This window comes from Ascidia mentula, chromosome 8 (assembly GCF_947561715.1).
Source record: "Ascidia mentula chromosome 8, kaAscMent1.1, whole genome shotgun sequence".
NCBI lineage: Eukaryota > Metazoa > Chordata > Ascidiacea > Phlebobranchia > Ascidiidae > Ascidia > Ascidia mentula.
This window is the reverse complement of record NC_138573.1, coordinates 12,788,022-12,812,484: the sequence shown is the minus strand read 5'-3', so window position 1 is coordinate 12,812,484 and position 24,463 is coordinate 12,788,022. Positions and strand designations below refer to the sequence as shown.

General features: G+C 38.2%; 3 protein-coding genes and 1 long non-coding RNA gene across 5 annotated transcripts; 3 read left to right on the top strand and 1 right to left on the bottom strand.

Moving 5' to 3' along the window:
* The first annotated feature begins 574 nt into the window (after positions 1–574).
* Positions 575–1,312, top strand: LOC145911987 (putative serine/threonine-protein kinase DDB_G0276181). Its single transcript, XM_082999417.1, has 3 exons — positions 575–687; positions 851–1,090; positions 1,297–1,312. The coding sequence occupies exons 1-3, from the start codon at positions 647–649 to the stop codon at positions 1,310–1,312; spliced, it is 297 nt and encodes a 98-aa protein (XP_082855543.1). The 5' UTR covers positions 575–646.
* Positions 1,313–1,373: 61 nt separating this feature from the next.
* On the top strand, positions 1,374–2,306 carry LOC145910616 (uncharacterized). Its single transcript, XR_014403213.1, has 3 exons — positions 1,374–1,659; positions 1,720–1,853; positions 1,990–2,306. It is a non-coding gene; the product is annotated as an uncharacterized LOC145910616 (long non-coding RNA).
* Positions 2,307–5,523: 3,217 nt separating this feature from the next.
* On the top strand, positions 5,524–7,541 carry LOC145910606 (testis-specific serine/threonine-protein kinase 2-like). 2 transcript variants are annotated; one of them, XM_082997795.1, is made up of 6 exons: positions 5,524–5,605; positions 5,783–5,946; positions 6,108–6,964; positions 7,147–7,200; positions 7,264–7,316; positions 7,390–7,541. In XM_082997795.1, the coding sequence occupies exons 1-6, from the start codon at positions 5,594–5,596 to the stop codon at positions 7,432–7,434; spliced, it is 1,185 nt and encodes a 394-aa protein (XP_082853921.1). In that variant the 5' UTR covers positions 5,524–5,593; the 3' UTR covers positions 7,435–7,541. The 2 variants fall into 2 exon arrangements, with proteins under 2 accessions (XP_082853921.1, XP_082853922.1); XM_082997796.1 differs by lacking the exon at positions 7,147–7,200.
* Positions 7,542–19,171: 11,630 nt separating this feature from the next.
* LOC145910610 (C-reactive protein-like) lies at positions 19,172–20,639 on the bottom strand. The gene is made up of 4 exons (XM_082997799.1): positions 20,473–20,639; positions 20,128–20,396; positions 19,824–20,002; positions 19,172–19,477 (listed from the first exon to the last, which is right to left on the bottom strand). Exons 1-4 carry the CDS (start codon positions 20,591–20,593, stop codon positions 19,303–19,305), a joined length of 744 nt encoding a protein of 247 aa, XP_082853925.1. The 5' UTR covers positions 20,594–20,639; the 3' UTR covers positions 19,172–19,302.
* Positions 20,640–24,463: the final 3,824 nt, after the last annotated feature.

The following is a 24,463-nucleotide window of genomic DNA, read 5'->3' as shown; positions in this document are numbered from 1 at the left end:
TATTATATTAACCGCTAACATATAGCATGAATAAAGAGACCAAAACAAAACGTGATTCATTTGTTTGATTGCATCGTAACCAGAACATATTTTTTAATCAATAAGAAGTCTGATTAAATTTGTTTGCCATCTCATTAGCTTTGCAAACCAAAAAATTAACTTTATACCCGCAACTTCCTTAATTAAATCTATTTTTTCTGTTTACATCAATGTTCAGGATACTGCAATAGTTCTTGCCCAGGTCGTTGTGCTAAAGGTTTGAACGGTTACACCTGTTTCACAATTGGTAAGTATACTGTACTGTTGTTCTGTGAAAAGTTACTTGGTAAAAACAGAAAGTATTATTTCTTTTCATACTGGTCACGTTTTTTGTCCACAGGTCAACCAATTATTCACAATCTTAAGGTTTTGTGGCAAACCTGTAACAGTCTGTTTATTGGGTGGAATGCCAGCAACGCAAACACTGCAGATGCTTCAATCACCAACACAAGACATTACTATTCTGGAACGAGGCAAATTGGTTTCCTTTACTTACAGCCTGATACCGAGTACAGCATAACAGTTACAGCTCGGAACTTCATTTCCGGGATATTTTTCAGGTCAGGATATTTTAAGAAAACAAAAGTTGCAATCAAGTGCTTTCCCTATGACTGGTGATGACGACGAGATGATACAAATGGCAAGACGGTAAGATGATGTGCAGATGTAGTTTGCATTAAACTTTTGTATCACTCTATGCAGTCTTGTGTTAATATGATTTAACAGATAAATTGAATCGATTGTAACTGTTCTTTTGAAATGAATATTTCTTTATACGGGTATACAATAACTGATGTACTTTTTGTTTCAGGGAGTTCCGTTGCATAAAGTTTGCAAGACATGAGAACATAGTAAAGGCGTTTGAAATCACAAAATGGTCTAATGGAAGCGCAATTATTTTGGAAAATTTTTCCTGTGGTAACCTCGCGCAACTGCTTGGTGCTGATAGAGATCTTTACACCAGCCGTTACCCCCTAAGTTACGAGCTCTGTCTGCGCATGGCTTGTGATATTACGAATGGCCTGAAGCACTTGCACGCTCTCAAAGAGGGGTGCTACATAGTTCACTGCGACCTCAAATGTGAAAACGTGCTTTTAACTCCTAATTTAAGATGTAAAATTGCTGACTTTGGGAGCTCATTCTTGATTGATCGTAGCGGCCTAGCGCGAGTACGTAACCCGAAGCTTCTCTACACCGTGTTTTACGCCGCCCCAGAGCAATTAGGAGCTTCACACAACGATGACTTTGTTCCAACAGATACAAGTATGCTTAACTGTTTGCCCACAAACATCCAAAGTCGGAGGAATGAAAACGACGATGATGGAGACGAAGTCACCGTTCCACTTCACTTGTTTTCTCCGGCTACGAACGATTTCCTGCCAGGTTTGCGAAAAACTTTTGGTCTTTCTTAAATTTACAACGAATTTGTAGCTGAGTTATAACTTTTAAAGTTTTTTTTAAAACTATCTATTCAAATACAAATATTACATTTTACTTCGAAGTAGTTTGTCATTATTAATAAAGCGATTGTTCAGATATTTAGATATGTTTAAAATTCTGACAATAATTCGTATATAACGCCGAAGTCAAATACAAAGTCAAGTGCTCGAAAATATGGCGGTCAGTATTTGCATGAATGAGCTCCCTTGAAATATGTGTTTGTCTTCATATTCTTTGCAGGAAATCGCAAACAGCAGTCAAGTGGCCCCGAAGAGAAAATCAAAAGGCAGTCAAGTAGCCTGAAAGAAGTTCCCAACAAGCAGTCCAGTGACACAGAAAAGAATCAGTCCAGTGACCTTTGGTCGTGGGTAATCGTAAGTTCAAAAATCTAAAGGTTATTGTTTATAACAAAAACAAAAGTAATTGATTTAAGTTATTTTCGTCCGGTGCAATGCTTGTGCTATTTTGAACAATAGACTTAGAAATCTTAACATTGCTTGTACTTTGCAGGTAATTCTTCTGTTTGCCCTGGCCTTGAAATTCTTATTTTCCGTCCTTTGATACAACTCGTTTCTTCTATCACGCGAAAAGTAATTTCCTGGTTACATAACATTATTTTTTGAAAGCGAATCACACAAAACTCAACCATAATTGTTTTCAAATGATGTGCAGATGGCATTACATGTTCTTAAATCTGTTTGACAATAAAACTGTGTCTTGCACCAGTACTTTATCTTGTTTTTGCTGTTTTGCTTTGCCCTTTAAACTGTTAGCTTGCCATTCTATTCTTTATTGTATAAAAAATCGACGCCTATGTGGCCAACCTTTTGCTTTCAGATCCCATTTTTTTTTCACTTTTAAATCCGATGCGCCGCAACTGTCGCCCCTTTTCTTCTTCTTTTTAGCTACAATAATTTTGGATTATATTAAAAAACGGAAATAATTTTTTTTCTAATCTTAGTGTCACTTTAAAGATAATAAGTTCGTAAAAACGAGTGAGCGTATGAAAATTACATTATTACCCGATACTGTAGTTGAAACCAGTTGATGCCACTAGAAAACCTGTATAGTTTTATCGCCGTTTTATTTCTTTGTATGTTGTTTATCCGCGTAGTTGCTTTTTTCGAAAATAAACAAGATTTGAATTGATTACCACGCCTTTGGTGGAAAAATGTATTTGTTGCCACACTTCCTCCATTTTGACATTGTTTATTTTGTATTCTCGAGCTACTTCATAGCTAATAATATATATAAGGATTGCCACAGAGTTTGGTTTCTTGCGGCTGAGAAGACATAAAAACATAATAGAAACGTTTAAAATCACACAATGGGTTGACGGGGCGGCGATTATCTTAGAAATGATGCCCGGTGGTAACCTCGTGCAACTGCTTTTCTGTGATAAAAGTCTTTATAGCGAGAACTATCCTCTCACTTACGACCTCCGCCTACGCATGGCCTGTGACGTCACAAACGGCCTCAACTACTTGCACACGGCTAAGGAGATAAAGTACGTGGTCCACAATGACCTCAAGTTCGAAAACGTGCTCTTGGTGAGAGAGGAAACATGGGGCGTTTGCTCGTGTGAGGGCAGGATATTTCCAGAAAACAAAAGTTGCAATCAAGTGCTTCCCTATGACTGGTGATAATAAAGAAATGATAGAAATGGCCAGACGGTAAGATTATGTACAAATATGGTTTGCGATAATAAACTGTTTTAATTTTATCACCCTACCTCATCCTGTGTTGATATGCCTTAACTCACTGTTTCCCAAATCACTGCCTTAACTGATGAACAAAATCCATATTTACTGATTTTTTGGAATGCATTGTTTTTATCCAGGGCTAATTTAATACCTGATGTTTTTGTGCTTCTCAAAGAATTTTGTTGCCTTAAATTGGCAAGACATGAGAACATATTAAAACGCAGTTGAAATCACAAAATGTTCGAATGGAACCATAATTATTTTGGAAAATTTGTCATGTGGTAACCTCGCGCAACTGCTTGGTGCTGATAGAGATCTTTACACCAGCCCTTACCCCCTAAGTTACGAGCTCCGTCTGCGCATGGCCTGTGATATCACGAATGGCCTGAAGCACTTGCACGCTCTCAAAGAGGGGAGTTACATAGTTCACTGCGATCTTACATGTGGAAACGTGCTTTTAACTCCTAATTGAAGATGTAAAATTGCTGACTTTGGGAGCTCATGCTTGTTTGATCCTAATGGCTTAGCGCGAGTATTTAACCCAAAGCCTCACTTCACTATTTTTTACGGCGCTCCTGAGCAATTAAGAGCTACAAACGTCCCCAGCTGTTACCGTGATGAACATCGAAATGATAAGATGTTGGAGTGCCGACCCTGAAGACCACCCTGACGCTAATAAAGTCAAGAGGAATTAGCAGGAAGTGTTACAGATGTTCAGTGAGAGTTCGATTGATGAAAACGTCAGAAACATCCAACGTTGAGACGAATGAGAACGTCGATAATGAAGAAATCACCGTTTCACTTGACTTATTTTCTCCGGTTACAAATGATTTTTTGACAGGTTTGAATTTATTACGTGGAAAGTTTTTTATAAAATAAATATTTTGGTGGGTCTACTTTTAACACAAAACATTTGTAAAGTTTTAGCATCATTTTGTTTATTGCACAGATGAAACATTGGGACTCAAGCTGATCAGAATATTCTACGATTTTGCATATCATTGTATGTATATTTGTAATTTGACCTTACAAAATTAGACCTAATAAAACATATAATGTTCGTTTTTGCAGGGAATCGAAAAGAGTTGTTAAGTTATAGTGCAAAATTGTTAATTATGGCATTGGTAAGATGTTTGACAATCCAAAAAGTTTTAACAAGTTTTAACAATTAAACACTCGTTTTGATTTTAGATAATTATTCTGGTTGGACTCCTGTTTCAAATCGGTTTTGCATGATATCCACGGAACACAGCGAAAATCCTGTTTCAAGTCCTTTCTACAACTAACATCCACATAAAGTCAAATATTTTCCACTTTCTTCACGCTGTTGATACAAGTTTTGTAGCACTAAGAACTGGGTGATACCATTGCATGCGTATTTCTCATGTAACAACTTGCTCCTAAATTTGTTTTGTTGTTTACTAATTTACGTCTTGCAAAAAGAGTTGCACCAGTACGTGTTTAGAAGAACGTTTCATGCAAAATCGAAACCGTTTGACCAGCATTTATATTTTGCCATAAAACTCTTTGGTTTACTCGTTGTTTTGAATGGTGTGAAAATGACTTATGGCCTTTGGGAAACAACAGAGGAACACGCTTTTAAAAAGGTATAAAGAGAAACAAGAAAGCCGTGCAAAATCGAACCAAAACTCGGCTTTGCTAAGCGGCCCCTAAACTACGGTAATCCCTGCAAGAATGACAGTAACTGCGAGCGTAGTTGCGACTTACCAAGCTTAGATACCAAAAATAGGGCTTCAGAATTTTTAGTCAGCTTCTGAATGGCAAAGACTAATTGTCACATTTTATTCACTGACTTTTAATTATTTATGCAAAAGTCGTTTGTCACGTGACACGGTTTGGAAATGAAATGGAGTTTTACCAACACATACGAAGAGTATGATGGTATCATCAAAATCTGAGACTACGTTATGTAATATGTATTTTTCCTACATACTGCTAAACACCTAAGTTGTCAAAACGAATCTTTACCAATAATGCCCAAAGCGTTAGTTTATTCAGAACAAAAGACGTGACGATTCATAAAACAGTGCTTTCAACACTTGGTCACGTCGGGTAGCATGTTACAGTTTGTCTTTGGCTGGAAAGCACGGTTGTCTGGGGATGGTAGACATAAAATCGAAACAAAGATTCAAAACCATTCCGTAGATCGTTATTGAAAGAATCCACGCCCCTCTGTTGCTCTAATAAACAAAGCAGGTGAAACAGGAGATGGAACAAAGCGTTCTTGTCCCACAATGCTTCTGTGACATCACAGTAGAGGCTTTGTGTTGGAGACTCGCAGACTATTATGATTCAGTCACTTCACTTGTTTAGTATCAGACCCATTCGTAAAGTACAAACGCAACGCCCGTAGCAGTTTTGTTTGCGTAGCAATTTATGACAACGCAAATATGGGAAACAAGGTAAATTGTAATTTAATAGAAATTTAAAACTTTTTCTACAAAGGTTTCATCCGTTTTGAAATGGTCTTGTTAAAGTTGAAAGTAAGTTTTCGTTTTAAGATTGCCACAAAGTCGATGTTCGATGTTAGGTGTATAAGTTTTCAAATTTATTCATTTGTCCGTCTTGAACTTGCTCAGATGTATCCAGCCCACAGAATAGAGTGTGTTCGTGGTGAGAAAGGAAATATTGGAAGAGGTGCGTTTGCTCGTGTGAGGTCAGGATATTTCCAGAAAACAAAAGTTGCAATCAAGTGCTTCCCTATGACTGGTGATGACGACCAGATGTTACAAACGGGCAGACGGTAAGATTACATTCAGAAAATTGGTATAAAACTGTTGCATTACCACACCTACCACATACTATATCAACGCATTGAATGGAATACTAGAGTTGTTTGTTATGCTTTCCTTCTGGCCTAAATAGATTTTATATTACGATAACTCACAACAAATTTTTGTTTAGCGTTCTCAGAGAATTCCGTTTCCAGATGATGGCAAGGCATGAAAACATATTGAAAACTATTGAAATTACGGAATGGAGTACTGGAATAGCGATTGTCCTCGAAAACATGCCCTGTGGTAACCTCGCGCAACTGCTTGGTGCTGATAGAAATCTTTACACAGGCAACTATACACTTGATTACGAACTCCGTTTGCGCATGGCTTATGATGTCACAAACGGTCTGAAGCACTTGCACGCCCTCGAGGAAGGGAGATACATTGTTCACTGCGACCTCAAGTGTGAAAACGTGCTTTTAACTCCCAATTTAAGATGTAAAATTGGCGACTTTGGGAGTTCATTCTTGTTTGGTCGTAACGGCCAGCCGCTAGAACCAAATCCAGGGGCCTGCTTTACGATGTCTTACGGAGCTCCTGAACAATTACGAGCTTTAAATAATCCCAGTGGGTTTATTGTTAGTAGAAAAGTGGATATCTACAGTCTGGGCATAGTTTTTTACGTCATGCTCTTACTGTCAATTCCTTATCCCCACAAAGATGAAGAGGAGATCAAAGAAATGGTCATAAGAGGAGAACGCCCAAACACAAATCTCCTCGAATTTATCCTTCTGATAAGAAACCCCGCTGTTACCGTGATGAACAACGAAATGAGAAGATGTTGGAGTAACGACCCTGAAGATCGTCCTGATGCTGATGAAGTTCACAGGAATTTGCAGGAGGTGTTACAGAAGCTCGAGGAAAGTTCGATTAATAACGACGTCCAAAATATACAAAATCACATGAGAGGGAACGAGGAGAATCAAGAAGAAATCACCGTTCCGCTTGATCGGTTTTGTCCAGCTACTGATGATTTCCTGACAGGTTTGTGAGAAAACTTATAGTCATGCCTAAACTTGTAGTTGTGACAACAAGTGAGCATTGTATGCTCGTTTTAATAAAATATAAAAATGCTGGTAATTGTCAAATCACAGTAACAAAACTTGATTTGATTATTGCAAACCAACGCAAAACGTTTGTAAAACAATCTTCCATTTATCACGCAGATGCAACGTGGGACATCAAATTGTACAGAAAAATCAACGATTGTTTATATTATTGTAGGTGTCTCTGGGAGTAAAGCTTACAAAAACAACCCAGATAAAACATGTTATCTTTTTCAGGGAATCAAACTGGGCTCCTGAGAGATGATGCAAATTTTTTTCTTATAGCATTGGTAAGATATTTTCTCAAACCGTAAACCGTTTTATTTTGCATGTAAATGATTGAACATCTTTTGTGCCTTTCAGGTAGTTATTCTGGTTAGATTCCTGTTTCAACTTGTTTGGGGATGATAGCCCATTTCCAAAACGCCGCAGAAGTTCTACTTGAACACACAAAAACCTATTCATGTATCGCAGTGTGACAGTATTGCTTTGCGTCACTATTTAAGAATATTGACAGTTTTTATATTGCTGTTTATTTCGAAAGTTTCGAAATTTATCCTGTGAATCTTTGTACTTTATTTAGCGCATCCCTACATGCTTTACCGTGATCCTACGTTTCTTTGGCCTTTTCGTTTATCTTTGTGTATTATTAACATCAACATTCGTTGCAACATTTTATAAATAACATGCACTACTGCTTGTAGTTACTCGTAATGACATTTAGTTGGCAAAATAATCGACTGGTAATAGTTTAAATTAAAGTAGAGAAGAATACCTTTCACTAATCAGTCACTTGCACTTGTAATCGACGTTGATCGCTGGATGCCAAAAAGGTGACCAATCCAGCAGAACACACTGTGGCCAAGAAACTAGTTATTGAAAGAATCCACGCCCATCTGTTGCTCGAATAAAACAAAGCAGGTGCAACAGGAGATGGAAGAAAACGTTCTTGTCCCACAATGCTTCTGTGACATCACAGTAGGAGCTTTGTGTAGGAGACTAGCAGACTATTAATATTCAGTCACTTCACTTGTTTAGTATGAGACGCAGTTGTAAAGTACAAACGAAACGCCCTAGTTTGCGTGGCCGTTTTTGACAACACAAAAATGAGAAACAAGGTAAGTTGTAATTTAATGTCAGCGTTATTTTTTCAACAACGGTTTCCTTTCGTTTTGAAATGGCTTTTGTTGATGTTGAAAATAAGTTTTTTGCATTCAACGCAGTATACTGTTGTGAGGAAAGAACAGCTTGATTCATTTGTCCGTCTTGAATTTGCTTAGATGTATCCAGCCCACAGAATAAAGTGTGTTCGTGGCGAGAGATGAAATATTGGAAGAGCTCGTCTGAGGTCAGGATATTTCCAGAAAACAAAAGTTGCAATGAAGTGCTTCCCTATGACTGGTGATGATGACCAGATGTTACAAACGGGCAGACGGTAAGATTACATACAGGAAATTGATGTGAAACTGTTGCATTACCACACCTACCACCTACTGTGTCAACGCATTGAATGGAATACTAGAGTAGTTTTATCATGTTTTCTTTCTGGCATTGATAGTTTTTATATTACGATAACTCACAACTAACGTTTTGTTCAGCGTTCTCAGAGAGTTCCGTTTCCAGATAATGGCAAGACATGAAAACATATTGAAAGCTATTGAAATTACGGAATGGAGTACTGGAATAGCGATTGTCCTCGAAAACATGCCCTGTGGTAACCTCGCGCAACTGCTTGGTGCTGATAGAAATCTTTACACAGGCAACTATACACTTGATTACGAACTCCGTTTGCGCATGGCTTGTGATGTCACAAACGGTCTGAAGCACTTGCACGCCCTCGAGGAAGGGAGATACATTGTTCACTGCGACCTCAAGTGTGAAAACGTGCTTTTAACTCCCAATTTAATATGTAAAATTGGCGACTTTGGGAGTTCATTCTTGTTTGGTCGTAACGGCCAGCCGTTAGAACCAAATCCAGGGGCCTGCTTTACAATGTCTTACGGAGCACCAGAACAGTTACGAGCTTTGAGTAATCCCAGTGGCTTTATTCTTAGTAGAAAAGTGGATATCTACAGTCTGGGCATAGTTTTTTTATGTCATGCTCTTACTGTCAAATCCTTATCCCCACAAAGATGACGAGGAGATCAAGGAAATGGTCATGAGAGGAGAACGCCCAAACACAAATCTCCTCGAATTCCTTCTTCTGATAGGTTACCGTGATGAACAACGAAATGAGAAGATGTTGGAGTAACGACCCTGAAAATCGTCCTGACGCTAATGAAGTCCACGGAAACTTGCAGGAGGTGTTACAGAAGCAAGAGGAATGTTCCATTAATGACAACGTCCAAAATATACAAAATCACATGAGAGGGAACAAGGAGAATGAAGAAAAAATCACCGTTCCACTTGATCAGTTTTTCCCAGCCTCTCTCGAAATAAAACAACCCTTATTAACATCACACATACACCATATGTGAAACGCCTAAGTCGCCTGCAGCGATGTCACATTAAGTTCATCTCGCTTTCACAAAACTTAATTATGACCTAAAAGAAGCAACTCCAAAATATAATTTTTTTGCAGAGAATCGCGACCATCTGTCAAGTGATGATAGAAAATTCTGGATCAAAACTCTCGTAAGATCGAGGTTGTTACCGAAAACACGATGCACCGCTTACTTTTGTATAGCGAGTTGATTAATTGTGAAAACACACTATTAGACGTCTTGTTCAGAAATTCTTTTTCTTTCGGGTGATTCTTCTTGTTTCATTCGTTATCTATCTCCTCTTAAGGGCTTACATCTCATTCAAGTGATTTGTGCAACTCCAAAATCTGTTCTTCGTCAGTGTTGTGATTTTTAGCTTTGCGCTTACATTCTATGATGTGATCCAAAATTCCCCCGAGTTTTCTTTCATTTTACCTCTTTCCTGTCGACATCTATATTTTTACGCGAAAAATCTTTCGGACAACTTAGCCTCTTTTATTTACTGTCAGCGCTTTATTCCTGACCGTTCATGCTCCATTAAACAACACCCAAGATCCTTTAAAGGTTGGCTCAGTAATGAATATTTTTAATTGTGTGATTTTTAGTCTGAGATTACACAAACTGAAAAAAATTGATCATTTTGTGTTCTCTCTAATTTTATTTACTTGTAACATTCATTATATTGCGCCACCTTGCCTTTTTTCTACGCCTCTCTCGAAATGGAGCGTGATCTTGCAGCGACGAGCAGTCAAAAAAATACACGCTATCAAAGACCCGCTACAATTGGTGACCCCTGACGTTTGAAAGATATGGAAGGCAAACTTCTGCCACGCACGCAGTTTCTATGAAACTGCCAACGTTTTGGACACAACAACCAAAAATATGTTTTCAGCAAGCCGAAGCCCAGTTTGCGCTACGAAGCTTATCTGCTAATGAAACGAAGTATTTTTACATTGTTTTATCCCTTGATCAAGCAGCTAGCAAATTTCGTTGAAAATTTATACTTGCAGCTGTATCGCAACCTCTTCTATGAGCCGACTTTCTTGGTGCACATTCCTTGCTGGTAGACCTGTGCCACAGTTGCCTTGTACATTCAAAATCGTTCGTCAGCATTCCCATAAAAGGCATAAATGACAAATCGTCGCACATTTGCAAATTGACCACTTCTACTGACAATTTTACAAGTCTTCTTTCCCGATTTCCGTCCTTAACCTCACCTAAGTTTTCCAGCATTACACCCAGATACAAGGTCCAGCATCACATTTGCACAACTGGACCACCCGTACATACAAAGGCACGTTGCTTGTCTCCTGAAAAGCTTGCAATCGCTAGAGCGAAGTTTGCCAAGATGCTTTAAATGGGCATCATTCGCCGTTCATGTAGTCCTTGGGCCTCATATCAAATCGCGGTTGTCAGGAGCCAAGATATTTTCGAAAATCGACCTAGTTCGGGGCTGTACCACCAGATCCCTGTTGCAGAGAAAGACATCCAAAAAGCTGCTATTATAACTCCATTTGCATTGTTTGAATTCTTCAGAATGCCTTTTGGCCTCAAAATGCAGCCCATCACTTCACCAAGTTAAGATGGAGCAGCTTTTCCACCGCGTGCAGGATATGGACTTCTGATCAATTAAAACAAATACGTTTTTGGAAAAAAAAGAAATCCAGTTTGTAGGTCATTTGGTTGATGTCGAAGGCGCAAAACCTTTACCCAGTAAAGTGGAAATCGTAGAAAAATTTCCTCGATCCACCACTGTTAAAGGTTTGCAAAGTTTTGCTGGACAGATAAACTTTTATCACAGATTCATTTCTTCTGCCGCAAGTATTATGTCCGCAATTTGTAAGTCCATGTCAAAAAAGAATGCTCAGCTGCAGTGGTCTCGTGATTCACATTGTGCTTTCGACGCAGACGACATCACAAGGAAGCAGGTACTTGCTTACTCACGTCGACCGCTTTACACGATGACCAGAAGCCATCCCAATGTCTGATGCGACAATCGTCACTTGCATAAGAGCGTTTATATTTTACTGGATTGCCCGCTTCGAGATCCCAATATGTGGTGAATACCACCCTTAAAGTTATTGAAGCGTGATGCAATTTCATGTGTCTTGCTTTTTTCTGCGCCTCTCTCGAAATAGAGTGTTATCTTGCAGCGATGGGCAGTCAATGAAATACACGCTATCAAGCACCCGCTAAAATACTACGGACATATCAGGAACATAATCACAAATATTTTTGACCGATTTGCATTTAGTTTGCACATAAAAAAGGAATTTGCTCGCTTTTGATCACAGACAAACACACTGCGACCCATGAAAACGGGCCTGGTAGCATCGCATAAAATACTTTTGTTTGACTTTCACCATACGGAGACAATACTTGCCCGATTTTGATAGTTGTTTCTCGAAACGAAGGTCGTAAACTAAAGTTTCATAGGTAGTTCCCACGATGTAATCCGAAGCGGTCTATTATACTCACGGCGAAAGCAGGTGAAATGCGAGATCGAACAAAGCATTCCTGTTTTACATGACAGTGTGTTATCTCGTGACAAACGCATTGCGTACGAGATCTACAAACGGTTGCGATTCAGCTATTTCTTTTACCAGCTTCGGACACGTTGAGCTAAAACAGTTGTGTCAGACAGAAGCATTCTGCAACAAATTAATCATGGAAAGCCCGGTAAGTGGCAAAACATGTTGTTAATTTTGCAACGGTTTGAGTCAAAAGTAAATTTATAATCAAGCGTCAATGCCTAAATTTCAGAAGAGCCTTTAGTTAAAAGCAAGTTTGCACCGAAATAACAATTTGTAAATTTGGATTTTTCATTTGTATGTACAAAATTTCCGTTTTAGATTGTCGTGTATCCGGCCCACAGGATAGAATGTGTGCAAGTCATCATTTTCTTCAGTCTGCCCACAACCTTTAAATCATGGATTTCCAACTCATGGCCATGGCGAGGTTTTAAGTGACTTTTGCAACAGTTTTTATAGCAACGTTATAAATATCTCTTCCGCTGCTACGTACATCGTCGTTAAATCAGTGTTGTAATTTTTAGCTCGGCGTTGCGTTCTATGCTGTGATCCAAAATTTCCCTCGAGTTTTCTTTTATCTCTATTTTTACAATATTGGTTAGTATTATTCGGTGATTTTTAGTCTGCGATTACACAAACTGTATGAAAATTAATCTTTTTATGTTCTCTCCAATTTTATGTTCTCTTTACTAATAAAATGCTTGTAAATTTCAAGTTTCGACATAATGTGCCATTACCATTTACCAGAATGTAACTTTTTTCCGACAATCAGGTCATGAATGCAGACCTAGTTACCCTTTACTGACTTACTTTGCTACAGTCGTATGGAGCTGTTGCGAAACCTTAGTCTGAGTACTTTTTTTCAAAAAATCGCTTTTCCTAATGTTTGAAATTCAGAAAGTCAGAACCTATTGTATTTCCTGGAGCATAATTTGTACACAAACCAAAAAATGATGAATGTAAACAACATGCAAAATTCTGTTTTTATTGGTTTTTGGCCTGTTTTATAGTGCACCTTGGCAATTTTACGAGAATTTTGTAAGAATATATTTGAACCTACAGGTAGGCGACATTGTAAAGATTCCCGTGAATTGTTTCGTAAAGTTTTTCCACTAAAACGTGGCCTATACATTAATTGTCTGCTTGAAACCCGCTGAAACATTAGCAGCAGTTTTTAAAACGATTGAATGCTTTATCACAGCTGTATACAAAGTATTGTTCTTCTCTGGCTAATATATTTTTGATCACAAATATCTTACACTTGCCTTGTTTATTTCATTGTTTAACTTTAGACACACGTTACCAGCAACGTTCTCTTGCCCGCAAACAATGTTTATAAAAAGTATGCGACATCCTCAGTATTCTTATTCGTTCTCTTGACTGTGTTGTATTCTTCAGTCACAAACAGTTCAAGTGTGTTGGTACAAAACTGTGCGCAGGTTTTATAGGCAAAGCCAACACGCAAATAACGCCAGGAACGCAATTATTAGCAAATGAGGTGCGCAGTAAATCCACAGGCGTAAGTCGCATTGTCAGACACGCTCGCACGGCGAGTCTAAAACGCCGTTTTGTATGGTCAACTTTGGGACACATAATGATACAATCACACAACAGTATAAGGATTAATATACTAATATTGGAGTGTTGTGGTAATATTGCAAGTTCGTTTTACGAAAACTGTGTTTTTTAATGTTGCAACTGAAGTGCCTTGTAAATAACTCTAATTGTCTCAGAGATATTTAACAGCGCCTCGATAGCGTTAGCGCGGGATAAGTCTCTTGGGTTGAAATAATTTCTTCTACCTCGTCCTTCAAAGTAATCAGACCTTGGATAAATATCCGAATAATGATTGTATTGAAATTGGTTAAATGCTTCATCAAAACGGTACATTACGATCTGCAATACAAACGTTGATTTTACCAGGTTCGAAAAGAATTGCAGTTAATAGCAGTATAATAGTAGAATAGTAAATTAATTTTACAGGAACACACTTGGCTTCATAAGCTCTCCCTACTGAGAGCTGATTGGTTAATACTGTGGGCGGGGTATCATGAATTACTTGAAAAAATATAATACAAGAAGTAAGGTGCAGGATACGGTCAGCAAGGTCACATCGAGATTACATATAAACTGGATATAAATGATTCACATGTGCGACCGGATAATGGTTCTCTAAATCATTGTGGAACACATTCTGGGGGAACACTGGCGGAGGGCGATCGCTCGTGTGTTATCTGTGACGCATTTGAATAGTTTGTTTAATACAAGAATAACGAATTTTTTATATGGAAAAACAGCTTTTTGAATGAATCACTTTACTCGAGAAACATTCGATGGATAAATCATTTGGGTCACATAATAAGGTCATGTTTACATTTTGGGTCGGAAGTTGCGAAATATCCCATGCATATGGTAACGGGGCTTGCAAATGCAATGCTACAAACACAAGACATTACGCAATTTGTATCTGGTTTCTGTGACGTATGTTACTGCCTCAAACATAATTTGCTGGGACGGAAAATGAAGACATGGAACGTAAACAAGGTATCATTTGCAAACTTCGGTTACAATATATGTACATAACATTCTTTCTCTGTCTTGGTGGGGTTAGGGTTTACACGCCTCCCTGTCATCTTTCCATTTTTTATATTCAGTTTTCCAATCTTCCAACAATTCGCGATATTCTCTGTGTGAAATTTTACATTAATAGATTCTCTAAAATCTTTACATATATATATATATATGATATATATATATGTAAATATAAAAGATATGCTAACAGAACGAAATCCGGGATGTTGCGATATAAATTTGGCATTTGTTCATTTCGCAATGATCCCAAATTTATTTACGTTTAATAACGGTCACCTTTGACTGGGCAAAACGTTGCAGTTTTAAGGAGGTTCAGAAGTGGTCGTTATTGGTGGATCTACAATGGAGAAACTCGGTGTGGTCGAAGTCATAGTTGGAGTGGAAGAAATCGTTGTGGTCGAAGTCATAGTTGGAGTGGAAGAAATCGGTGTTGACGAAGTCATAGTTGGAGTGGAAAACATTGTGGTGGTGCCGGCTAAGAGACCTTCTGTAAAGCAAAAGTATTTAAAACACTTGTGTCACGTTCGCATCACTCAGTAACGCTTACTTGTGGTAAAAGTGAAGTTTGTTGAAGAGCTTGTTGAGAACATGGGTTTGACCATGATGGTATAAACAGAGGTTGGGTTAAGATTAGCAAACGCTGCTTCCCTGTTGTGAAGTCCGCTGTACTTTGTAATTACACTTGTTCCTTCAATCAACGACACGTCATAAAAAAATAGTTCATAAGCTGGAACCAATCTTTCCCAATTCACGATGACGAAACGAAGTCCAACATTTTGTGCAGTAATTGTTACATCACTGTTTCCTGTGTGTAATTGTATGTTTAGACCTGAGTTCGATGCTTAAACCTCACATTTTATCAACATCTTATACCATAACACTCGATGCTGTCATAACAGTAACAACTGGATCCATAATAATTTCTACCGCAAGAACCACGAACTCCACAATTTGAAATGGTTGCGGAATCACATTTTCCTTGAAATGTTTTATTGTTTATTGGAGCATGAGGAGTTTAAGGTTATTGTAACTTACCCACACAAATGATTCCATTGCCAAAGTATCCCAACTTACAAGAACATGTGAAACTGCCCATTGTGTTCGTACATATCGCCTCATTGTGGCAGTTGTGCAAACCGTAAGAACATTCATCAATATCTGTAATAAAGGTTTACTTATTTGTCTAAATATTAATTTATCACCAAGTTAATTAATATAACCTATACAAGATCCTCCTGAGAGCGTAAACCCAGCTCCACACCCATGAGCAGGATTTGGTGTGCTTGGCGATAAAGTTGGGTCAATAGGCGTTACAGGTTCTGCAATACAGTTGCCAAGATAAAAACTAAATTTAAGGTTTTTATTATTTAATGAAAGGGAAAAAATGAGGTACTTTACCAGTTTGAGCTAAAATGCTCGCAGATGCGGTTCCAAGGTGGTTATAGACAACTACAGTTAGGTTATAAATTGTTGATGGCTTCAGAAACGAAAACGCTGCTTTGTTTGGAATATGTTGATCGTAGGAAACTCCATCACCGAACAAAAATGCACTTCTATATGCAGTTTTGTTGCTTGTCCATAAAAAACTGAGACCGGTCCTAGATTTCCAAGTTGTTGATAAGTTTCCAACAGAAGGTGGTTCAACTAATAACAAATAGATTGAACTGCAGAAGTTATTTATGAGAGTCAGTCTGTAGTAATGGTTACTTCGATCCGTAGTGAAAAAAGCTTGGAGGCCTCTGATTGATGACACAAAAAATAGTGACTAATTTAAAGGCAGTTTTTGGACCAGTTACGAAACGCTGTTATACTCTATCTCGCTTCGCGGCCAAACGTTTTGTAAGTTAGTAAAACGGAAAATCTAGCTTTACATACTTACCAAAGGTGTCACGCCAAATGGAAGATGTACCACAGTTACATTCTGTTCCTCCACAATGCCCTATGATTGTTTACACAATGGAGTTTTTCGAACAAAATCACATTGTAACTACAAAAGTCATTTATTCCATAATTAAAGTAAGAAAAGTAATTGGAAAATTTCGAACTTAAACTTTTCTCGCCATATTAGCATCAATTTTTGCAACCTACTGTAACGGTTTTTCATTGACAAATAACATCACTCACGAGTGCAAACGTTTCCATCGCCAATATAACAATTGTTGCAAATACAGTTGTAACTTCCAGGTGTGTTCGTGCATGCAGCGTTCGAATCACATGGATCACCTTCGCACTCATCAATATCTGGTAAAAAATATGTATGGTTTGTTAACCGGATTGTTATTACACATTAAACTGGCCATTTTATATGGTTTTTCGACAGCTGCTTAGAGCAAAAATATATTACGCAGACCCGACGCAGTATACTGCTAGGGGCAAAAGTTGTCTGCACAGTACCAAATTTAATGTGTTATTTATACACAAAAAAGAAAGGTATACTTTGTACTTTTATCTTGACGTGAAAAATATTTTTTGTCACATGTCGGAACTGATTGAAGTTATGAAACACAAAGTTCGGTCAAATTTACAAGAACGGGAAACTTGCCGATACAATTGATTCCGTCACTTATGTATCCAGAACAGCAACCTAGTGGCGGAGAGTTCACACATCCTGACGTTGTTGGAAATGAAATTCCGAGCTGTAACTGTTATGTTGTACTCGGTATCAGGCTGCAGGTAAAGGAAACCCATCTGCCTCGTTCCAGAATAGTAAAAAATATGTGTTGGGGGTTGAAGCATCTGCAGTGTTTGCGTTGCTTGCATTCCATCCAATAAACAGACTGTTGTGGGTAGGCCACAAAACCTTAAGATCGTGAATAATTGGTTGACCTGTGGACAAAAAACGTGACCAGTATGAAAAGAAATATTAATTTTTGTTTTTACCAAGTAAATGTTTGCTCACCACTTGTGAAACAGGTGTAACCGTTTAAACCTTCAGCACAACGACCAGGGCAAGAACTATTGCAGTATCCTGAACATCAAAGTAATGTAAATTTTATACGGACAAATGGGGTGGGGAGTGTGTCCCATACTAGAAGTTAAAACAAACTTTTCTGGAAGTTTTAATTAAAAGTTTCCGGGAATTTCAATTATTGACCAAATTGTATTAGTGGTTATAGGGTGCAATCAGACCAACTAATAAAGTTTTGCTTTCGCGAGAAGTACACAACATTTTACATTTAATACTCTAGTTGTAAACGTGTCGACAAAACAATTGACAGCTCAAATATTTAAGCTTGCGTGAGTCCCAAGACCGCATTCATCAACACCTGAAAACATCATTTGATAAACAACAGTTCTAAAAAAACGAGTAAAAAAACAACATAGATTGTTTCATTTAAAAAATTCCAACAGCCTGTTTGCAAATACTTTGGCAATGAACGCATGTGACAACAGAAAATACGAACACCAGATAAGAAAACATCATGTTTGCTGAATAATCAGGCACTGAACCACGTTTGTGTACCAAGTCCATTTCCGTCCATCAACTCGCAAAGCACCATTTTTTTGGGAGACACGACACACTGGCACCAGGGAAGGATCAGAAAGGGAAAGGGGGAGGGTCACCTCTACTAAAACATGTTGCAACAGGCTGACAAAAAGATTACCTTAAAATAAATCGTTTGTTACATCAACAGGCTCTTATATGTATGGCTCTTAGCTCAAAAAAGGGTCAATTGCAGGATACTTGCACATGGACAACATATACAGTTTTCATTTAAACAAAAATGTCATTGTCTTTCATTTTTATCTGAATATTATAAACATATCTCAAGCAATCTTGACGCGATAAAGTACGTAAGCTAGCACAGAGAAGTGATCGTAACATTCATTTTCTTTCGATGATCTGTTTGTTTAACTTCAAAAAAGTACTTCCACCGAAAAATGCTTACAGACTCATCGAAACCGTAGCGAACAAAGCCCTTACATGTTTTTGAAGTTCGATTCTCATTTAAGCAGCGTGGTTTCTTAATGGCCCAACAAACAACACCATAGAAACCACGTAATGAACGTTTGCTTCAACGAAAGTTTAATTTATATCCCTGGCATTGACGTCGGAACAAATCCATTAAATCCGCAAACATTGAACATTTTCTATGATCCCATTGTTCACGAGAAAACCCCACGTAGTCGTAAACCTTGAAGTTCATTTTTATGGTTACTGCTTCAGCCACTTATCCAATTTTTTTTTTACGGACGTGTTTGCTCTTTGATGAGGTTTTCACATTATATGTGTCGAATTCGGCTTGAGATTTTAGTTTATAAGACATGGCTTTGTGTTGAGCCTTTGTCACTGGTGAATTCTGATTGTGGTTTATGTAACAATTTGTTTAGGCTTGACTACGTTTCTATGGTTTGTTCGGAACGGCTCCCCAACTGTGCAGTAGGTTTTTATTTTATTATGGCAAGTTTCGTGTCGTTTTTTACATGTTTCAAAAATAAATTGTACAGTTTATGTTTTTTTTGTTATTTAGCATCAACTGATGACGCTGTTTAAGACAATATAAATTACTCCAGAATAAACAAACACAACCATAAGATACCAAATTTGTATATTTCGGAACGTGAAAAGGGAATTAAGCTGATACGTACACATGATGTAATGAATTGAATTTAATAGTTACACGATTACCACTTGATTAATGTTGGGAAAAGTTCTTTTGAAATTGAACTCAAACAGTAGGACAAACATAAGGAATGGAGTAAGAAGATTCTCCGAAGAATTCGACTCGATCCACTGACATCGAGATAACCTGATCAACAGGGCACTGACACAACGAGCTCATCCGTTGAACCTCGGCCTGCGCTAGGACACGTGGATAGATGACCACGTTCTCGATTGTTCCTCTACAATAAATAACAAGTATTGGCAATAAAATTCTTACAGTTGACGGTAACAAGTGCCATATGTTTAAGTGTTTCAGGTACGGTGTTCTGCTTATATAAGCTATTGACGACAACCGAAATAAAATTTACACCAAGTTTATTTTCTTTATTCTAAATTGTTGATAATTTCTTGCCCATTGCTTGTATTTCCTCGTCTACAAGTGTGGCGCAGTGTACTTACATGTGCACCAAAACTTTACAAACTATTGATTTTTTTGTAAATTGAATTAGTTGTCAAGCTGTTATGCGAAATGCCTGTTAAAATAAAGAAACGTCCAACGCCAAAGAGCTTCCAAAAAAAACTTACTTCATCCAGCGATCTGGAAAAAATCCCCCAGGTCTCCTATAGTCCTCGTCTTGCCCGATTACTAAACTTCCGTCTCCTTCAACCATTCCTCCAGCGTAAGACTTGGTGTCAATGTTCACTCCATTGATATAAAGCCCAACTGTTTGGCTGGGGGAGTCGAACCATCCACAAATGTGATACTGCAAAATTGAAAGCACAATGCAATTTTTTCGGTGTTGAAAATACTGGCTCCGACATTAATCGCTAATGTTGATACTTTGTTGGAAACAACTTTGCCTAAATTATACGAAAATCCTAAACTTACGTTTTTTAAAGGTTCCACTTGATGGTAGAACTTAACTTCGGATCCAAACACAATCATTTTAATTAGTGGTGGTGCTTGTAGTTCCAGAAGGAAATGGTTGAACACTGTTGGGGTGTGATAGCTTATGAGTGGCATCACCGATTCAAGAATGTCAGCATTGAACCACAAACAAACCGTTCCGGATTTCAGTTTTGGAAAATATCTCTTGTATTGAACATAGTCTTCAGTCTGGTGGGCTCTCGCAAAAGTGTATTTGACCGAGGTGCACTCTGAGGAAGAAAACAATGGTGTTATGTTATTTGTTTAGCTGCTAAAGAAAACATATACTTATAGTTAGAAACATACGTTTGGAAGGGGCTGTTTCCTCCACCGACCGCACGTGACGAAGATTTCCTTCATCGCCAAGGGGATTGGCCAACCCCATGCTCACAAAATAAAACAAAAAGTAAACGAACAAGTTCTTCATTTTGCAGACTTTGTCTTAACCAAGAGTTTTCTTACAGTTTACGGTAACAAGTGCCGTATGTATGAGTGTTTCAGGTACGGTGTTCTACTTATATAAGCTATTGGCGACAACCGAAACTTTCGTATGTTGGAAAACATGTTTTTCACTTGACAAAAATCGTTTTGCGAGTGTTAACGTTAGGTTTATGATGTAGGTAGATTGATTCCGCTTTGTAGCTTGGACAAATGTTTTGTAATTTGTTCGCAGCGTAGTAAAATTGCCGAACTTAATTGCTTCACAAACACGCCAGTAAACGGTTGGTGTAAAAATGATTGGATAATGGAAGTTGTGAGGAAATAACACTGCGCTTTGCAAAGTGTACTCAAGCTAAGTCAACGCCAACGGTTATATCCCAAAGCTAGCACAAAGACGTGATTGTAACATTCGTTTTCTTTCGACGATCTGTTTGTTTAGCTGTAAAACCACCGCAAGCACTTCCTCCGAAAAATGCTTGCAGTCTCATCGACACCGTAGCAAAGAAAGCCCTTGTACAACAATATGTATTGTTGTAGCTCGATTCTCATTAAAACATCGTGCTGGTTCGTTTATGGCCTGGCAAACAACACCATAGAAACCACGTATTGTAGCACAAACGTTTGCTTTAACGAAAGTTTAATTTATGGCCCAGGCATTGATGTCGGAACAACTCCATCAAAACCGCGAATATCCCATTGTTTGCGAGGAAACACCACGTAGTCGTTAACTGCGAAGTTTATTTTAATGGTTACAGCTTATGCCTCTTATTCAAGTAATCGGATTGACACCACCGAAACCACGTGACCAACATTAAACTTCTGCAACAATTTATATTTTTACGGACGTGTCTGCGCGGTAAAGACTTTAATCACAGAAAAGCAGTTGCACGAGGTTACCACCGGGCATCATTTCTAAGATAATCGCCGCCCCTTTGACCCATTTTGTGATTTCAAACGTTTCTATTATGTTTGTGTGTCTTCTCAGCCGCAACAAAACCAAACTCTGTGGCAATCCTAAACAAAATATTAGCTATGAAGCAGCTCGTGATATACAAATAGACAATGTCAAAATGGAGGATAAGTAGAAACAATTGCATTTGACCACCAAAGGCATATTGAGTAAATGTAGAATACAGATAAATGAAGTTGCTGTGCCAGTTTCCGGTTGATCTAGTGATTTCCTTGATCTTAGACCTCGTGGAATTTTAAGGAGAAACAACTTACGAGATTCCTGAAGTATGTCCTGTGACGGGTCGTCGTGTTTTTGGCCTTCAAATGAATTTTCTGTGTGCAGCCGGACATATTATCCAAGAAAACCGTCTGTTTTCATGCGAATAAACTATCATTTTTGATTTTGAGCCCGACTTAATAAGCCAAAACGTTACACTCATGCGGTGGCCGGGATGTCATCATTCGCAGTATCGTGGCTTGATTGATCTTTTTTGTCCTAATAGCCTGGCATCGATTAGTTTCAACTACAGCTTCAGATATTAATGTAATTTTTTCATACGTCCACTCGTTTTTACAACTAGTTTCAATAAAAAAACTAATTATCTCAAGAGCCACTAAGATTAGAAAAAAATGATTTCCATTTTTTCAATATAATCCGAAATTATTGCAGTTAAAAAGAAAAAGAAAAGGGGCGACAGTTGCGGCGCATCGGATTTAAAAGTGAAAAAATGGGCATGAAAGCAAAAGGTTGGCCTTTTTTATGCAATACAGTGTACAATGACAAGCTAATAGTTAAATGGGCAAAGCAAAACAGGAAAACAAGACAAAGTAATGTTGCAAGACACAGTTTTTTTGTCACACAGATTCAAGAGCAAGTAATGCCATCTGCACATCATTTGAAACGAGTTGTATCAAAGGACGGAAAATAAGATTTTCAAGGCCAGGGCAAACAGAAGGATTACCTGAAAGTACAAGCAATATTGAGATTTCTAAATCTATTGTTCCAAATAGCACAACTTTTAACTCAAACCAATTACTTCTAAACACTATTTACGGATTTGCTCATAATTCTGAGAATAAAGAGACTGGCCCAACTGTTGTCAACATAGTCATGTTGCAAGTACGAAAAACGTTTCGGCAAGAAGTTATGCCATCATCTGTTTGAATGACGCGGTTGGTGTAGCTCTATCCTTATATGGAGCTGACCTGACTGACGTCACAGATAAGGCTCGTGCGGGTGGTGACGCCATGTTGTTATCGGCCACACACCACTAGAGGCGCAAAATGCTCAGTAAGCGACTTACTAATGATGGAGCTACACCAACCGCGTCATTCAAACTGATGATGGCATAAGTTCTTGCCGAAACGTTTTTCGTATGAAACATGACAATGTTAACAATTACTTTTCTTTTGTAATAAACAATAAGCTTTAGTGTTTTTAAACGCCTTACGAGTGCCAAAAGCCAAAGAAGGTCACTGGACTGCTTGTTGGGAATATCCTTCAGGCGACTTGACTGCTTGTTGTTATTCTCTCCAAGGACACTTGACTGCTGTTTGATTTTCTCTTCGAGGCCACTTAACTGCTTATTGCGATTCCCTTCTAGGCCACTTGACTGCTTTTTGCGATTTCCTGCAAAGAGTATGGAAACAAACACATATTTTAAGGGAGCTTATTCCAGAAAATACTTACCGCCATATTTCCGAGCGCTTAACTTTGTATTTGACTTCGGTGGCAACGATTCTTCTGCGTTATATACGAATTATTGTCAGAATTATAAACAGATCTAAATACATGAACAATTGCTTTCATAATAATGTCAAACTACATAAAAAAAGTAAAGTTTTTTTGTTTGTAGTTAAATGGATAGTTTTCAAAAACCTAAAAACTACAACGGAAAAGTTACACCGCCAATTTATGACAATATACAACAGACTTGTTAGTTAGAGCATATATCATGCTCGCTTCCATCTTTAACTGTAAATTTAAGAAAACACTAAAAGTGTTTTGAAAACCTGGAAGAAAATCATTCGTAGCCGGAGAAAACAAGTCAAGTGGAACTGTGATTTCTTCATCATCGTCGTTTTCATTCCTATAACGTTGGATGTTGCTGACGTTTTCATCAATCGAACTCTCACTGAACTTCTGTAACACTTCCTGCAAACTCCTGTGGACTTCATCAGCGTCAGGGCGATATTCAGGGTCGTTACTCAAACATCTTCTCATTTCGTTGCTCATCACGATAACAGCGGGGTGGTTTATTGGCAAACAGTTAAGCATACTTGTATCTGGTTGTTCTCCCTGCAAAGTCGCCTTTTTGATATCTTCGTCCTTTTGAAAAATAGGAAATTGGTGAAAAAGAATTCTGTAAAAATTTTTTCCCAAACTGTAGATATCCACTTTTGTGGTTGGAGCAAAGCCACCGTTGTCTGAAGCTCCTAATTGCTCTGGAGCGGCGTAAAACACGGTGTAGAGAAGCTTTGGGTTACGTACTCGCGCTAGGCCGCTACGATCAAACAAGAATGAGCTCCCAAAGTCAGCAATTTTACATCTTAAATTAGAAGTTAAAAGCACGTTTTCACATTTGAGGTCGCAGTGAACTATGTAACTCCCCTCTTTGAGAGCGTGCAAGTGCTTCAGGCCATTCGTGATATCACAGGCCATGCGCAGACAGAGCTCGTAACTTAGGGGGTAACGGCCGGTATAAAGATCTCTATCAGCACCAAGCAGTTGCGCGAGGTTACCACAGGACAAATTTTTCAAAATAATTGCGCTTCCACTAGACCATTTTGTGATTTCAAACGCCTTTACTATGTTCTCATGTCTTGCCAACTTTATGCAACGAAACTCTCTGAAAAAAAACAAATTACATCAGTTATTATATACCCGTATAAAGATATATTCATT

Coding starts and splice junctions, on each gene's coding strand:
- LOC145911987 (XM_082999417.1), top strand. CDS start 647: ATGACTGGTGATGACGACGAGATGATACAAATGGCAAGACG. Junction 688..850: donor ATGATACAAATGGCAAGACG/GTAAGATGATGT, acceptor TTTTTGTTTCAG/GGAGTTCCGTTGCATAAAGT.
- LOC145910606 (XM_082997795.1), top strand. Junction 5,947..6,107: donor ATGTTACAAACGGGCAGACG/GTAAGATTACAT, acceptor ATTTTTGTTTAG/CGTTCTCAGAGAATTCCGTT. Junction 7,201..7,263: donor CAACGATTGTTTATATTATT/GTAGGTGTCTCT, acceptor TATCTTTTTCAG/GGAATCAAACTGGGCTCCTG.
- LOC145910610 (XM_082997799.1), bottom strand. CDS start 20,593: ATGAAGAACTTGTTCGTTTACTTTTTGTTTTATTTTGTGAGCATGGGG. Junction 20,003..20,127: donor AAGTGGAACCTTTAAAAAAC/GTAAGTTTAGGA, acceptor TCAATTTTGCAG/TATCACATTTGTGGATGGTT. Junction 19,478..19,823: donor TTTCCAGATCGCTGGATGAA/GTAAGTTTTTTT, acceptor TATTTATTGTAG/AGGAACAATCGAGAACGTGG.